Source organism: Diorhabda carinulata, chromosome 6 (genome assembly GCF_026250575.1).
Source record: "Diorhabda carinulata isolate Delta chromosome 6, icDioCari1.1, whole genome shotgun sequence".
NCBI classification, from domain to species: Eukaryota; Metazoa; Arthropoda; class Insecta; order Coleoptera; family Chrysomelidae; genus Diorhabda; species Diorhabda carinulata.
Window position 1 is genome coordinate 74,170 of NC_079465.1, and position 16,535 is coordinate 90,704.

At 27.8% G+C, this 16,535-nt stretch overlaps 5 protein-coding genes and 1 long non-coding RNA gene across 12 annotated transcripts; 2 read left to right on the forward strand and 4 right to left on the reverse strand.

Moving 5' to 3' along the window:
* Positions 1 to 150: 150 nt before the first annotated feature.
* On the reverse strand, positions 151 to 5,544 carry LOC130894984 (uncharacterized). 3 transcript variants are annotated; one of them, XR_009059415.1, is made up of 4 exons: positions 2,503 to 5,544; positions 2,256 to 2,448; positions 1,668 to 1,922; positions 151 to 1,203 (listed from the first exon to the last, which is right to left on the reverse strand). It is a non-coding gene; the product is annotated as an uncharacterized LOC130894984 (long non-coding RNA). The 3 variants fall into 3 exon arrangements; XR_009059414.1 differs by having other exon boundaries at positions 151 to 1,607; XR_009059413.1 differs by having other exon boundaries at positions 151 to 1,922.
* Positions 5,545 to 5,977: 433 nt separating this feature from the next.
* On the reverse strand, positions 5,978 to 8,382 carry LOC130895178 (uncharacterized). 2 transcript variants are annotated; one of them, XM_057802357.1, is made up of 6 exons: positions 8,234 to 8,382; positions 7,784 to 8,121; positions 7,514 to 7,684; positions 7,009 to 7,425; positions 6,434 to 6,665; positions 5,978 to 6,279 (listed from the first exon to the last, which is right to left on the reverse strand). In XM_057802357.1, exons 1-6 carry the CDS (start codon positions 8,284 to 8,286, stop codon positions 6,036 to 6,038), a joined length of 1,455 nt encoding a protein of 484 aa, XP_057658340.1. In that variant the 5' UTR covers positions 8,287 to 8,382; the 3' UTR covers positions 5,978 to 6,035. The 2 variants fall into 2 exon arrangements, with proteins under 2 accessions (XP_057658340.1, XP_057658342.1); XM_057802359.1 differs by having other exon boundaries at positions 5,978 to 6,321.
* An 804-nt stretch (positions 8,383 to 9,186) lies between these two features.
* Positions 9,187 to 10,028, forward strand: LOC130895203 (zinc finger protein 253-like). Its single transcript, XM_057802392.1, has 2 exons — positions 9,187 to 9,212; positions 9,272 to 10,028. The coding sequence occupies exons 1-2, from the start codon at positions 9,187 to 9,189 to the stop codon at positions 10,026 to 10,028; spliced, it is 783 nt and encodes a 260-aa protein (XP_057658375.1).
* A 729-nt stretch (positions 10,029 to 10,757) lies between these two features.
* On the reverse strand, positions 10,758 to 13,466 carry LOC130895737 (serine/threonine-protein phosphatase PGAM5, mitochondrial-like). 4 transcript variants are annotated; one of them, XM_057803262.1, is made up of 8 exons: positions 13,157 to 13,278; positions 12,369 to 12,526; positions 12,052 to 12,230; positions 11,771 to 11,898; positions 11,500 to 11,586; positions 11,285 to 11,418; positions 11,002 to 11,193; positions 10,923 to 10,937 (listed from the first exon to the last, which is right to left on the reverse strand). In XM_057803262.1, exons 2-7 carry the CDS (start codon positions 12,524 to 12,526, stop codon positions 11,043 to 11,045), a joined length of 837 nt encoding a protein of 278 aa, XP_057659245.1. In that variant the 5' UTR covers positions 13,157 to 13,278; the 3' UTR covers positions 10,923 to 10,937; positions 11,002 to 11,042. The 4 variants fall into 4 exon arrangements, with proteins under 4 accessions (XP_057659244.1, XP_057659246.1, XP_057659243.1 ...); XM_057803261.1 differs by having other exon boundaries at positions 10,758 to 11,193; positions 12,654 to 13,466; XM_057803263.1 differs by having other exon boundaries at positions 10,758 to 11,193; positions 11,285 to 11,415.
* On the forward strand, positions 12,957 to 14,465 carry LOC130895739 (dnaJ homolog subfamily C member 30, mitochondrial-like). The gene is made up of 2 exons (XM_057803267.1): positions 12,957 to 13,966; positions 14,078 to 14,465. Exons 1-2 carry the CDS (start codon positions 13,696 to 13,698, stop codon positions 14,407 to 14,409), a joined length of 603 nt encoding a protein of 200 aa, XP_057659250.1. The 5' UTR covers positions 12,957 to 13,695; the 3' UTR covers positions 14,410 to 14,465.
* A 98-nt stretch (positions 14,466 to 14,563) lies between these two features.
* Positions 14,564 to 16,495, reverse strand: LOC130895736 (S-adenosylmethionine sensor upstream of mTORC1). The gene has a single exon (XM_057803259.1). It carries the CDS (start codon positions 16,441 to 16,443, stop codon positions 15,472 to 15,474), a length of 972 nt encoding a protein of 323 aa, XP_057659242.1. The 5' UTR covers positions 16,444 to 16,495; the 3' UTR covers positions 14,564 to 15,471.
* Positions 16,496 to 16,535: the final 40 nt, after the last annotated feature.

The following is a 16,535-nucleotide window of genomic DNA, read 5'->3' on the forward strand; positions in this document are numbered from 1 at the left end:
ATTTTAAAATTTCTCATAGTGTAGGGTGGTCCTTATCTCTTTAAGAATTGTGTTGAAGGTAATCTCATAAATGCCAAAAATAAGATTGAAATGTAAACACACAATTCTTTGAACAAAGACAAAGACATCTAAAAAGGTGCTGCATGATCATTTTTCTTTATCTGTATTAAACCCTCCATATAATATAAACAAACTATTCTACCTACAAACTGTTAAAAAGGGTTCCAAAACTGCAGGCGCGTGTTGTTTTTCAAATATATTATACCTCTTGTAAATTCTCGATAACCAATGTAGAAAAATAAATGAAGGATACTTTTAACAAAAAAAAGGGTGTAATGATGGTCCCTAAAATATATCTAAAATAAACATACCAGACTCCATAGTAAACCATTAAAAGTTGTAAATTCAGAATTAGATACTTTTATATACTTTTTGTTTTACTTTTGTTTTCTAATTGTTTTCAAATGATTCCTTTTTTAAAGTTATAGATTGATTTCGAATAATCTTTCTTAAGATATAATTTTTTCACACTGTTTCATTTCGATTTCATATTTCATTTCATTTCCCTACTTTTTACACAAAATTCTAATCACAACATAATCAATTCTATCGAGATTAACAAAAAATAAAATATTCAAATTTAACTTTATACTTCAAAAGATCCCTAAAGATTTCGAAAACATTGTTTTGTAAGTTTAATTGGATGTTTGTTAAAACTTTCTGAATGTTAAAAAAGTTATTCAAAAATTAATTCAAACTATTTTTCTTCATTAATTAATATCTGTAACTATATTAATCTCAATAAAATATTCCTAGAATTCCCAAAAGTACAAAAACCAACAGCAACTGATCAAAGGTCTGCTCACTCATTAAATATCAAAAAATATCATTTCAATCAAAATTTTATGCAATAATTCGGACCGAAAATTTTAGAAAAATTTGAATAACTGATTTTAGAATTTCCTTCATACGAGGTACATCCACAATGTAAGTTCCATTTCTGTTTCAATGAAAACCTATATTTCGAATAGTCATAGGGAATGAAATTTTGGTATCTTACGATACCCCTAAGCAAATTTCGACACTTCAACAACTCATTTCCACCGTTTGCTCCGACGTTTTGCCGTTTGATTTAGGCACAAGCGTGGAAATTGAGAAACAGAGCAATCTCCGAGGATTACTGCCTTTCATCTCTTTTCACACCTGAAATATAATTTCCAATTATACAAAAAATTCCTTTTTTGTTTCAATACCTGATTTTATTATAAGTTGTTTACAACTAAAAGATGAAAGAATTTTTGTTATTTAACAGAGGCTCACATTATATTATTTCTGAAATTATTTTTATTAATTATGATATACAGGGTTTTTCTCAATTATTTGTATTTTACAATATAATCCAAAAAAATACCAATCATTTATAGTTTTGCAAAAAAATTCTATTCAAGTGAAATCCATAACAGTCCATCACAAGTAAGCAATGCACGAAGATGTAACTCCCATAAATTGCACAAACTGCATCTTGCATTTTGAAATTTTGTTTTCAGTTTGATACTAAATGAATCGGAAAATCTAATCCATACTCACATTCCACCATGCTTTATCTCCTGATAATTTAATAGTTGATTAAACTATTGGTATAATTTTCGAATTATTAACACACTTACTTTCATTTATGTAAAACTACCAATAAGATGCTACAGTTTTGGAACTTTTATTCCATATTAAAATGATATTACAACTAATATAAATGTCACTTGGTTTGGTGTACTCATTTTTAATACTTTATTTATTTTTTCAACAAAAGAAACATCAGGATTGAATAGTAATAGAATTGACACTTTCCATCCTTATATTTGATAACACTTTCATATGGAAACATATGCTGCTTTTACATTGGAGGCATCAGGTACTCTTTAAATCTGAAATTGATAAAAGACAAAAATTTGAACAGGCAGATATATGATCAACTTTTAAGAGTTCAAAAACATTAATGACAGAAGTTGAAATATAATAAAACTGATAACTTGCATAAGAAATTTATTGATAAAAAAAGCAAATCTATAATACATCTTTGCTTTAAGCATTATCGAAAAAAGTATATAACGAATCAAATTCTGTTTTTATTTGTACCAAATACATGGAGATTTATTATTCTAACTATCATGAAACGATTGCCAAATATATGAATTTACAAAAAGAATTTTTGATGAAAATATATTGATGAAATTTGAGACATTCAGATACATACTCACCTTTTTTCAATTTAAGAGTTGTCAGCTCAAGTTTCATATTTGTTTTCAAGATGGATCCAGCCGAGACTTCTCAGACTTCATGTTCATCGATGGTAACATTGAAGTGTCTTCCATAACTTGATTAATAACTTTAATTTGCCTGAAACAGTTGCTCTAGGTCCTTTAGATGTGCTGTTCCAGAATAAACTTTAACCTACAGAATGATGGTTATCCTAATTTGAATGTAATTAAATAATTTATTTAATACCTGGTAAATTTAATGTTTAACTTGCAACTGACCCCATCAACGTTTTTTATTATACATTCTATCAAATAATAATGACAAATTTGTAGACACGTTTTGAGTGCAAACCTTCAAATTTCCCATATAAAAAATATCTTAGTCTGATTTTCAGCATTGCTTTTCCTTCCCGTTAAAATATCATGAAAATATAATCAAATTATGTTTACTACTACGAATTTAGTGTTAATGATGAATAATACAAGAATTAAAATTATAGTTATAAGTCATAAATAGAACAGAGTTATTCTTATAGCCCAATAACAAACCCTAATTCCAAAAATGAACCTAACCTTAATATAATCTTGTTCTATTCGAAAATTAAACATATTTAATGGAGATGACTCCAAAATATTGAATTCTCACTTGCAAATCTTAATATTGGAAATAATTTCATTTATATTTAGTTTATTATTCCATTGAGGTTAATTAATATTTGACATTATTATTAACCATTATTTTATTTAAAAAAGAAGACTATATATCCGATTGAAAAAGAAGAATTTAATAATGAAGAAAAAAGAATATAGTTCAAAAAGTTAACCTCTCTCTGTTTATATTTTCTCTTGTGTAAACTCAAAATAATTACATATTTTGTGTTGGATTATACTGTAGGAAGTATAGCTGATTTAATAACACTGATAATAAAATTAAAGTCAAGAGAATTTCAGCCAAACTGAACGAAAAGAAACAAGGTGAGGATAGAAAGTTGGATATCAAACAACAAGTAAACGAGGGAGGAAACACTAATCTGAAGACAAAAATGCTTATCATGCTTGGTTATTACAATAAGAAAATCCTGGATACAATATAAACATCATAATCATTAGAAAATAATAAGCATTCTCAATATACACCTAATCAGTAACATAAATGAAATCATTTCAATGAAAACTACGAAACTAACTGTTGATGGGATGGGTATCTCAAATTTTTATATTGCCTTGATAATATATAACAATTTAATTTGGTGTAGAGATTATAAATAGGAATCTTGAATATTTGAAATAAATTAATTTCACTATAAAAATTTCTTATAGAATAACAATTGTTTTATTGAACATTACCTATTGACTGAAATTACTAATCAGTGAATAGGATTTCATATTATTATACATCTTGAGTGATTTTTTGAAAAAATTGAGAGAAGGAAGGAGCAGGAAGAGTAAGTAACATTGGTGTTGCCGTATATACAGGATGATTAGCAATTGTATTTCAAAACATAATAGTAAAAGAGTTACAGTATAATGTTTATGCTGTGATTTGAAAATTTTTCAAAAATATCATGTGGGCCTCGTTGCAATCTTAGTATTACAAAAAAAAGTTTTTGCATCATTTTTCTTTCAAAAATTTACGAAAATATGGTAAAATTGTCTGAAAGACATTTATTGGGTCGACACGTATATTGGAAACTATCTGTAACAATTTTCGGAAAATTCATAAACGGGAATTTTTCGTGAAGCTCGTTTTAGTTGATTACTTACCACTAAGATTACACCAAATTTGTTTTTCGCGCTACCCCGTATTTGAAACATTATAATGTGTTTCAGTTTTTATAAGTGAATTTACATTCAAATTATAGAGAAGAAAATGGTTATTTTCCATATAAAGATATACCTCCATAATGATTAGGGAAATTTGAAGAAATCCCGCTTTATATCAAACTTTATCTGTATTGTTTGTACTTTCATATCTTAGTTTTTCCTACTACTTTGTTTTAAAGCATTATTTTCAATTAATGATTACAAGTAATTTCAAATAAAGATATTACTTGCTTGGTGAACGTAGAATTTAGACACATTACACTTGAATTTATCGAAAAGTTTGAACAAATATAGTTGGGATTTTATGAAAAGAACTAAAAATGATGTTGTGAAAAACTGAATCAAGTGCCTAATTTTGGGCATTATTAAAACATATATGACAAAGCAAAAATTTTTTGTCATCTTGTGCTAATTTCGAATGTTTATCGATAATATTAAAAAATAGAAAAAAGACAATGTAATGTTGATACAATGAATTTGAAATTTCCCAAGGATGATCATAAAAGTATTGGGCGGTTATCGTTCTTAAATAATGATTGAGAGGATATAAAATTTTTTAAAATACTAAACATGAAAGGATCAAAAAGGTTCCATCGAACATGATGTTTCTAGAAAATATATAATTTTACATTTCAGCAACAATAAAAGTATAATAAAGCTGCAATCCCTCAAAATAATAAAAAGGAAGTCCATCATAAAATATTAAATTCTTTTAACTAAATACCGACATCGATAGAACGAATCAATCTATCGGTATAGTAAAAATAATTTTGGGTATTTTTGCAAACTCTGAAATGTATATTTTTGAAAAAAATGTACAAGACTTTTATTGAGAAATAGCATTACTTGATCGTAATAAGAATACTTTTATTATTGATTTATTGACAATTAATTTGATTTGATATGGACATTTTGGACAGCAGATCATGTGTCTAGGGTGAGTTACATGTTACAATAAAATTCAGTTGTTTCTAGTAAACAAACTGTGCACGAATTCAGAGTTTATTCATAATACGGTATATACCAAAATTAGTTGAACAAATGAAATATATGAATCACATTATTGAATTTTACACGGAAACTAAAGTCAACTCTGATAAAAGTTTCATTTACAATAACAGAATATAATATAAACGAAAGATTTCTAAAATAAACTCACCAGAATCCATTGTAAACCATTAAAAATATCGAATTCTAAACACTCTACCTTCACTATAAAAATTTCTTTTAGAATAACCATTGTTTTTCTGAACATATTATGATGGCTTAATTTCTAATCAGTAAGAAGGAATTCATTCAGATTAAAAAAATCTCCGAGTAATTTTTTGAAACGATTGTGTTCGTTTGAAATATTTATTATGGAGATTGAAAAACCATTTTTTTTGTTATTTATCCAACAATCAGCTACATTTTGGCAAACCGCATTATCGATTCGCACACTACTCGTATACCTTTCGTTTAATTATGAACCTACCTTTTTAATACCAACCTTAAAAAAAATTTTTTTGTAAACCTTACAGAAATGATTACGATGATCCCGCAAATTGCTGTTTGGCAATTTGTTTGCGATTTGAATACATTTCATTGAATAAGGAAAGTTACCTAATCTCAAGTTCCTTTACTTTTCGCTATAAGAATCATTACTTATTCCAGTTCAGTACACATTTCAATTAAAATGAATACCTTTCACTTCTTATCGTTTTATGTAGGTACATAACCTGAATAATTCGAAAAAACTTTTATTCAACTTTACAAGAAACCTAACAGAAATCAAAAGATTAGAAAATTACGTTCCTTCATGAACACACTGTACAAATAAAACATATTTAAAATTAAGAAAATTTATTTACTAAATAAGTATTATAAAATGTACATAGTTAAAAAAAAACATTCAAAAGTTGTAGAAATAAAAAATTTATTTGTGTTTCAATTATTTAGCTAGTTTTGGGGTGATCTTCAATGTCGATAAGTTGTCATTTTTTGTTGCCTCAAAGCGAAGGTATTCACATAACGAGGTTTTTCATATCGACCTATAAATTTGGGGTAATTATAAACATCCTTTTCGTTAACATCAATTTTAATAGAGGAGTCTGTTTTGATCACCGTATTTGGTGCCAATCCCAATTTATAGCATTTCGTGATATTTCTCAATTTTTGAAACGTTACGCCATCAGAAAATTGTTCAGTCGACTTTGAATGTCTGAAAATAGATTCCAATAGTTCTTATTACAAAAGACGCTCACTAAAAGATAATAATTAATTTTAAATACCAAATCATGAATATACAAATGCATTTTTATATCAGCAAAATTTTGAAAATAGTGTGTAACTTGTTGACCTTTTGGTATTCGTACCTGTTTGTATCTAATTCTGTTGCGGTCACATCATTTCTATCAAATTCGAAATTATCCAAATGATGTGTTTCAAAATAATTTTTATCCCTAAATTTTCTTATATCCGATATATTCATACTACCATCACCAGATAAATTTGTTTGGGTCATTTCCGTTGAATTTTTGTCGCGTCCATTCACATTTAAGTAGCTCCCGTCTTTTTGGATAAGAGGTGACGAGGAGAGTACGTTTCCTAAAACATGTTATGGAAAGAATAATACGATGTAAGTCTGGCTGGCGGCTTAAGTTGTGATGGTGTTTCAACTTAATCACAACCCATAATGTCCTTGATATATCCTACACAAGTGACTAGATCACTGCACTAATAGAAAATATAAAGATTATAATGAAAACACTTCATCACTATAATATAAACAAATTATTGCTAATCTGTTCTAAACTCTAAATGAAAAACGGAAATTAAGGAGTAGCGGATAAAGAAAAAAACGTGGGAGATACGGCATAGTAGTTCGGTTTTTACTCAATTAAGAGTAGTTAGATTCCAAATTTACAATGTTAATTAAAAAATATTTTACCTGCGTTAGGTTCGTATGGGATATGGTTATTACATTTACATACACATTTAGTTGAAGTTAATTTGTTCTGGGTATATCGATTCTCAAACAATTGTTCGCCATCTGTTATCAAATTTTCCACAGATTTTTCAGATGATGAATTTTTAGTAGTGGCAAATTCTGAACGGGTTTTTCTGGAAAATGATTTGTCTCCACACAATTTGCTTTTTAAATAATCACTATATTCCTCTTTAAACGATGAATATGTGCATCTTGGTATATATTTGTTGGTATTTCCATTTATTTTGTCGATGTCGCATTCTCTTTCACTTGCTACTTCGTCTGTACTTTTTGCAAACAAATTTAAATCGTCCGAATTTAACCCTTCTGTAACATATTCGCTGGAACCGGTTGCTATTGTATTTGGATTTCGTGTACCTTCAATAAAATTATTATTCTCAAGTCCACTAAATACTCGAAATATAAAATTTTGGAATGCCATTTAATATTGAAACGAAATACGTACTCATAATAGTTAATGTTCTATACTGATCAATATCTTTTAGATATTCATCATATTCATTGTCTCGAAATTTTTCGTACTCCTTTCTTTGATCCGTAATTTTTAGATTTTCGTTTTCAAATTCATTCTGAATTGATTGTACTCTATTGATATGGTCTGTTAATTCAGAATTGGCTGAAAAAATTCAATCAATAAAGTAAATGTTTCAGGAAACTTTTTTACTTTTTTAAATTAATTTCATCTAATGGAACTTTATATTTGAAAGAAATAAACCTTTGCAGAAACAGTGGAAAGAACTACGTCCTTTTGTATTTAATTTATTGTGAAATCTATCTTCGAATTCTTCCAATGATAAACATTTATTAGGCCTTCTCAATAATAGCCCTGGTGGCTTTATCGAAGTTTCTTTGCAATAACAATTATTTGAACCCAAGCAACTTTTGCGATATACGTTATTTGTATTACTTGGCTTGAAGGGAACATTTTTGAAACATTTTCTTCGAGAATTCAATAAATATTCTGGTTGTAGTGCTAATGCAACGTTTGCTGAATCATTCCTGGTAGCCCAGTTATTGGAAAAAAGAAGTTGTTTGGGACCGTCTTGAGTTATGCTGAAAATATTTATTACGGAAAAATATAAATAAATTTTCAACTGTGTTGATTGTTAATATTCACAGGAAATTATGACTGTATCAACATATTACCATGTCAATATGTGCTCACCTCCTATCACAACAACTATTTGTGAAATGTTTTGATGGAATCAACTTTCTCATTATAAAAAATTAGCCTTAATGGAATATAAAAAAAAAACTATATTCTTTATGAACTGACGTCTTTATGATGGATGTATTTAGTATTTGAAACTTTTTCTATCAAGGTGCATAATATCTAATTTCCTTGGATACTACTTGTATTCCGTTAATACAAACAAATACCTATACCTAATACCTAATCTAGAATTCTTTATGATGGGGCATATTTAATTTTAGTTGTACTTTACACGCACCATAATTACAACTATCGGAGTAGGTACAACTTAGGTATATTTTTTTGATATAGAATGAATTAAAATATCCTAAATTAGTGGTAGCCATTTTATATTCATTAAATATTTGCGAAAAGGCAATTATATTAGATACATCTTTTTGTTTATTTTGCTTAGTTGATTTTACAAAATAACAACGTTAACTTTTAGGGAATGTGTTTTAATTTTTAAAAAATGTCAGCTCATTGTTTGATAATGATGCTGAATGCTTTTCCAAATTAAATGAAAATTTGATATTGTATAAATTATTCATTAATATCTTCTGCTATTAATTCATAACTGACTTACGTCACATGTATATACCATAGACAAATTGAGTTGTTGAGTAACATTTCTACGAATTTTCTATATTTTAGTTCTATGATGAAATTCTAGAGAGTAGAAAAGTTAGACAGATTGTCATTTTTAGTTGAAGTTTACATTTTAGTTTTTTTTGTTCAAGTATTATTTTCTAAAAAATGTAGAACAATTTTGTAAAATTAAAAATCTACCAAGAAAATTATCGATATGCCACTTAAGAAAAATAAGCGATCTAAAAAACTGAAAAATCCTGAAAATCTAAACAAGAAAGAAAATGTTACTGTTACAAATATACAACAAAAAGAAATTGCCGAGAAAATAAATAAAAATGAGTCAGTTTCTATTGAGAATAACGTAGATGATTGCGAAAACCTGCCAAGTATTCCAATATGTGAAGAAACAACTTGTTCCAGACAATCAACCTCTGCTGTTAATTTCAACGATCAAAACTCGGACCAAACTGTTTGCGCTAAATCACTGATTCATTTTAATAACAATAATGCTAGTGTTACAAAAATAAGTAATAAAAATTTAGAACAATCTACAAATACTAACATAGATTCCTTTTGTATTATAGAAGGAGATAGTTTGAAGGTTCCAAAAACATTAAAAAGTAGAGTTAAAAACTCACACGAGGTTTTGTCTACAAGTAGAGAATCAGGCGAAGTATCAGAAAACCTTACCCAAGAAAATGTTGATGTATCAACAGCCAAGAAAGCAAAATATGATCTTTCTATTTATGATTATGATGAAGATTCTTCAGAAGAATTGCAAAAAATGAATGCTCCTATCAAATGTAAAATTTGTACATTTATTGCAGAAACTCCTATTGATTTATTAAAACATAAGAGAGATGCTCATAAAGTAGAAAGGAAATTTTTGCCCTCACACGAAATTTTGAAATACTTTGATTATCCAGATAGAACATTTTGTCCTATATGTGAACAACCTATTAAATCTCGAAATTTCAGATCCACTTTCATCAAGCATTTATTGATACATTCTGCTGAGTTAACTTATGAATGTAGGATATGCAAGAAGAAATTTAGAAGACGTGATCACATGAGGAGTCATGAAAAGCGACATGTTCTAAGCTATGCAGAACTGAAGGCTATAGAGGATACTGTTGACAATAGTCCAGTGCAGTTACCTGTTATTTTGCCTACATGAATATATCTTATTCCACTAAATTATTTACAATTATTGTTACAGATGGTAACATCAAAGTTAACATTAACAGTGTTAAAAAAATTATTTAATATGATTATTATTGTTACACCAAATAGAAAAAATGGTTATCAAAGAATATGTTACATTTTTAATATTCATTTGTATAAGGTTATAGTTAGGTGACATTTTTAGAATTACTACTCTTGTTTTAAGCTCACTAATAAATTGTGCCTACATATAATTCTAATTACTGTTCTGATGTTATGGTTTAAATTTTATTATTTTGAATCATTACATATATAGATATTTTTTTTTGTTGATTTCCATTCCTTGGTGTTTTTATCAAAATGATTTTGTTCTTATTGTAGCTCCTACCATATCTATCTAATAAATGTTTATTCTCTTAACATAATTTTATTATTATATTTCTTTTCATCGAAAGAGTTTAAAAATATATATTAGAGATATTTCATTTTCTACTTTCTATAATTTATACAGGTAGAAAAGTGCAAATTAGCTCATTTCATTTTTATTGTTTTTCAGGGAATTAGTCACTTGTACTTTATTATTTTGAAGATTTGTAAGTGAAAACAGTTGTTTCTCATATCAATTAAGTAAATGTGCAAAATTCAAGTAATAAGTTAATTGGATATTAGTTAATTAATTGTAATGTTTTTATCATACCTCTAGAAACTCATGAATTAGGAAGGATGTAATAATAAGAGAATCAATTGTCAAAGTATATATATTCACAATAATCTTACAATACATTTTTTTCCTAAGTTATACAATTTCAAGAAAAACCATAGAGAATAGTGCATCTTAAGAAAAACTTGATTTATTATATGGTTTTCCCATGAAATACTGTCCAGTAAAAATTTTCAACGCATTTCACCTCGCTCTTGTATATATATATATATATATATATATATATATATATATATATATATATATATATATATATATATATATTTATATATATGTAAATATCAATGCTCTTCCTTAATAATCTAATCATGTACTTGTAATGACGTTGGGGGGCATATGACCTGTATCTCCTAACACTCTAAGTATACACCGTCCACTTGGTGTGATGCTGATCCATGTTATACTGGCATGATTTATGGAAAGTCTCAACCATGCTTCGGCAGGAAATTGAAGTGCCCTAAAAATATATCATACAATTATTACAAACACACTACACAATATCGGATGGACATTAAAAAACAATATTGTTTTATTAAATTGACACTAACCTGCAAACGAAATATCGAATAACATTGGCGTGACATACTAAAACAGTGTAAGAATCTTTTTCTTGAGAACAATCTGCACGGTGAAAATATTTTCTAAAGGCCGCTTCAATTCTTGATCCATCTTGATAAAACTTCTTAAAAAAAACTTATTACTTAGAAGCAAATATATATCAAATTCAATAATAAAATGAGAAATACCGTGTAATCAAACTTACATAATTTTCAGGTTTCCAAGTTCCTACAGGTGGTTCAGGAGGTATAGGCGCACCTTCTCTTAAAAGATCACAATGGAGCACAGGAATCTAGAAATGATAACAAAAATAAATAAATAAAACCGGGAGTAAGAAATACCACATACAACAATGCAACATTTTCATCTGCAATTACAAATTATTTCTCCCAAACTTTAATTATTAGTCACAATTTATTTTTTGGATTCAATAAAAAAACTAACTGTTGCTTTGGGGATAAAATAAGTTTGGTTACCTCTGGAATATATTCTGATATAATTGTTCCGGTCTCTTGTGCTCTAGTCATTGTGGATTTTACCATTTGTGTATAGGGTAGATCTAATTCTTTTAATCTTTTACCTGTATATTCTGCTTGCATTCGCCCTTAAAAAATTATTAATAAATATGTTTGTTATATGATAGAAATAAAAACACATCCGCCTTTCTTAATGACATTTTTGAGTTCCTACAATTTTGCAATCAATAATAAACAATATATGAAAGATTCTAATTATTATAAATAATATAACAACATACCCAATTTGGTTAAAACTCGTTCTCCATCAGTAGTACCATTCAAATTATATTGCCCATGTCTGATAAGTATTATATGCCTTACAGCTGTAGGTTTTTTTTCTGTTTGTTCATTGAGAGTATTTTCTTCAGTTTCGGAAAGCCTCCTTCCTTTTATACGATTCATATATTTTGGACATCGGCTAAAAATGAGATATAGCATCAACTAGAAATATGATACATTGATATATCATTATAATAATAAAATAGTTTGTTAATTTCAGAGTACTTGAGATTAGGCAATAAGAAATATTTCAATATCTAACAAAAATTATACTCACTGATCCCAATTTTCATCCCACTTAGCAAATGGAGATGGATTATAATTTGTTGTCCACGAATTTTGAACCTTGCAAGTGTTATTTAAGTAATAGAATGTAACAACACCCGAGACTGCAGTTAAACCCAATATTAACTTTTTAGATTTACTCAGAGACATCTGAAAAAAATTTAGATTTTAGGATTAAAGCTGGGTTTATGCACCCAAAATTAAAATTTTCATTAAACTAGACTCTGCTGGTGGTATTTTTTTTGTTTATGCAGTAAATTAAGGATAATTGGTTAACCTATAGAAATTCCCTGTATGGGTCCTTTTTATCATACGAATGTGGAAAGCTTCTGACACTGTCTATCAGTGTTCCATCATCTAAAAGACATTGCTTTTTCCTATTTTTTTTATATCAGTTTGAAAAATAAGCACCACGGCGGAAATCGGCGCAATAGCGTGAATAATACTTCCATAATCAAAGAACAAAGATGTTGTAAACAAAGTAATACCACAAATACAGACTGACCTAACGTTTTCTATGATCATAACCTTACAAAATTAAGGAATTAAACAAAGTTGAAAGTTTGCGAACTTTCAGTTTAATTTCAATTTACTGTTCATTTTCTGCAAGAACTATAAGTACTATTTCAGTGTCTTACAACTAGTAATTTAATTTGTTAGTCTAATAGTAATTTTTAATTATGGCTGCATAAACCAATCATTAATAATTGAAATTGGTACGATTTAGTTTCTGAAAACCACGAAATAAATAGTGATAATTAAAATTTATTTTTACTTAACCTTTTGGCAGTTATAAAACTAAACGATTTAAATTTAAAATTCTTCCAGATAATTATTATGTATTTTATAGAAAATAAATTATGAATATAAACATGTGATCAAAGACTGTTTATTAAGCTCCGTTCTATTAATGTGTTCAGTGTAATAAGAAAGTATATTATTTTTAGAATGCTACTGTAGTTGTGTTACCATAAGGTGAAAAAATTATTAATTTACATTACAGTAGCTCATTCGTTAAATGTGAAATTAGTCAGTTTAAAGAAAATGGTGATAAAGATATTACGTGAATATAAACTTTGAAGACACGATCATAGAAGCAAAAAATCAAGTATATTTCATGGTATTTCGACAGATGAGAGAATAATAAATTTCAATGTCAAAAGTCACATTTCTTCCTGAGGTTAAAGAAGTTTACGATTCAATGATGTAATTTGGTAATAATTCAAAAAATAACAAATTTAAATTTACCACCATTTAAATTCAAAAAAAAAAAATGTTTAAATAATTGTAGATATACCTTTTCCAAATAATAAGGTAGTATGAGTTTCACAATATCTTTATTAAATAAAATTACTAACAGATGCCGTTTAAAATTTACCAAGGCTTATTCAACAAAACCAAATCATTATAATTCATTAGGTATTTCTCCAAAATCAACTCAAAACGAGATTAAAACAGCTTATTACAAATTGTCCATGATATATCATCCTGACAAGAATAAGGACGAAGCTTCTTTACAAAAATTTAGGAATATCACTGAAGCTTATGAAGTTCTAGGAAATGTAACTACTAGGAAAATGTATGATAAAGGTAATATATAACAAATAAAATTTTAACTCATTCTCATAATTCGAGTTGTTTAAATATATATTTGTGCTATATGAAGTTATTTCACTTTATATTTTTGTTACTAATTTCAAGGTCTCCACTTTGGAAGCTCACCAGTAAGTGATTATAATAGCTTTTATAAACCTAGAGAAGGACCTAGAAATAAACCACCACCTCCTGATGGACGTACTCCAATTTATGACTTTGATGAATGGTCCAAGAGTCATTATGGTGCAACTTTTCATCGCCAAATGGAAAACCGACGACGTAGACATGAATATCAACACTTTCGACAAAAAACCTTAAATGATCAAAAGCTGGAACGAGTAGTTTTCTTCCTAATGGCAATGATTCTAATATGTACGGTTTACGTAAATAGAAAAAATTATGATCAAGTTGTAATGAGAAAACAGAGTACAGATTAATGTTACTGTGATACAAGTTGTTTAAATGTTTATTAAATTATTTCTGTTTATTTAAATTAGTCCTCAATTGAATTTTAGGTTACGACATTGCCATTTGGTTTATATTGAGAAATGAATTTCGAAAATTAGAAATCAAGGAAAATAAGAAAAAAAATTAACACTACAATGTTTATATTTATTCCTATTTAATATAAAATTTTAGTTTTGAGTATATTTTATTTTGGCTCTTCTAATTAATACAGCCAATGATGAGTTACATTATTTTTACAAATTTTGCTAAAGTTTCATAAAGACGAAGTAAATCAGAATATTTTTATAAATTGCAATTAGAATATGGAATAATCTCGGATTTTGTAGGGCAACATTGTTTGTGGGCTTCTCAATAACGATTCCAATTTTTTATTGCAAAAATAAAAGTTCTGTGTTGTGCTAGGATCCTAGTATAACATTACCTCGAAAAAATAAATTTTGAATTAGATTATCGTTGAATAATCAAATTTCTCAAAATTTTTTCTGAACGCAATCTAGAACAACCTAGCCATTAAAATCACGATACCTCAAAAATTTTGGTGCAGGCTATAAAATGATTTTACGCAAATTGCGTGAAAAAAAACTTTTCGAACTTCATATTTTGGAACAACATAGAAAAATTGTCAAAATATTTCTAACTGGAAAGTGTGGTGTTAACTTCTTGGAGGTGATTATCTTAGAGTAAATAACTTGATGCTTTTTTGTAAGTAAGACTTTCTAGTCTCCAAAATTACATAGACATGTGTCTTAAAGTGAAAATATATCATTTGCACATGACTGTAATTTTAATGCCAATCCTATTCTGATTAAAAACCAATCTCAATAGCATCAGAAAGTAGAAATAACAAATATGCCAATGAATTTTTGGAATAGTCCCTTCTATATTCACAATTCGAAAATACTAGTTTCTTGACTTATTTCAAAGAAATTTAGACTCTTTCTTAGATTTCATTATAATACCTGTAAACTGTAAAATTCTTAATGCAACGATGTGCCTTTAAAAAATCCTAAAATATCATGAAAATGCAATATTCAATCTGAAGTATCTTTAAAAGGCATCTCATTATTGAAATTTGCAATGTCTTGTGCAGAAAGTTTGATTTTATTATCACATTCTTTTTGGACTACCATTTTGAAATCCTGTGGTATATAGAGTTCATCAAAAGTTTGATCATTTTTATGAATTTCTGCCCATCTAAGTGTAATTTCTGTATAAGGTACTTTTCGAAATATCATACAATGAACATGCTGCAATTTTTCATACTTAATTCTTGAAAATCCTATTTTAGCCAACACAAATCTCCAAGATTTTATATATTTAGCATTTGATCCTATATGATTTGAATCTGGTGTTATTATCATTAAAATGCCTTCTGGTTTTAATAACTCATATGCTTTAGTGCAGCATATTTTCCTTTGTTTATGACAAGGTAGATATTCCAAGAATAAACTGAATATGATAATATCAAAATAGTTATTAGGTAGTTGAGCGATCTCTTCATCTTTTGATATCAAAATTTTACCTGTTTTAACTTTGAGAAAATCACACTTAGTAACACTTTTTGTAGCGGGTGCAATATCAATTGCAGTTATATCGAAATTACTGAACTGTTGAAATGGATTATAACAACTACCAACATCTAATACCCGCAACTTTCTATTAAAACTTTCAGTAGACACAATAGTCCTACTTTGATTAATTTTATCCATTATATGGGATTCTTTTATACGAATATAAAAAATATCCCTAGAAAAATATTCTTCGGAATTTTTATGTATCCATGCGATGCGGGATATCTGTTGATTTTCTTCATTGTCTAATGATAGTTTCCAATAATTTGAAGCCAGTTCTTTCATTGCCGTAGCATATTCTTCTAATCTTTCCTTATTTTCACAATGTTTCTTCCATGCAATTTCTGGTCCTAGCAATCTCGAATTTTCTCTCAATTCTTGATGAACACTTTTAATAAAACTTGATAGTTCTAAGTGTCGCGGCAGTGCCATTGTCTATATATGTAGTACTTATATATATATGTCATTGTCAATTTTTCTCTTTCACATGTTCCTATCCAAAAATTATATGCTAGAGGTGGAAG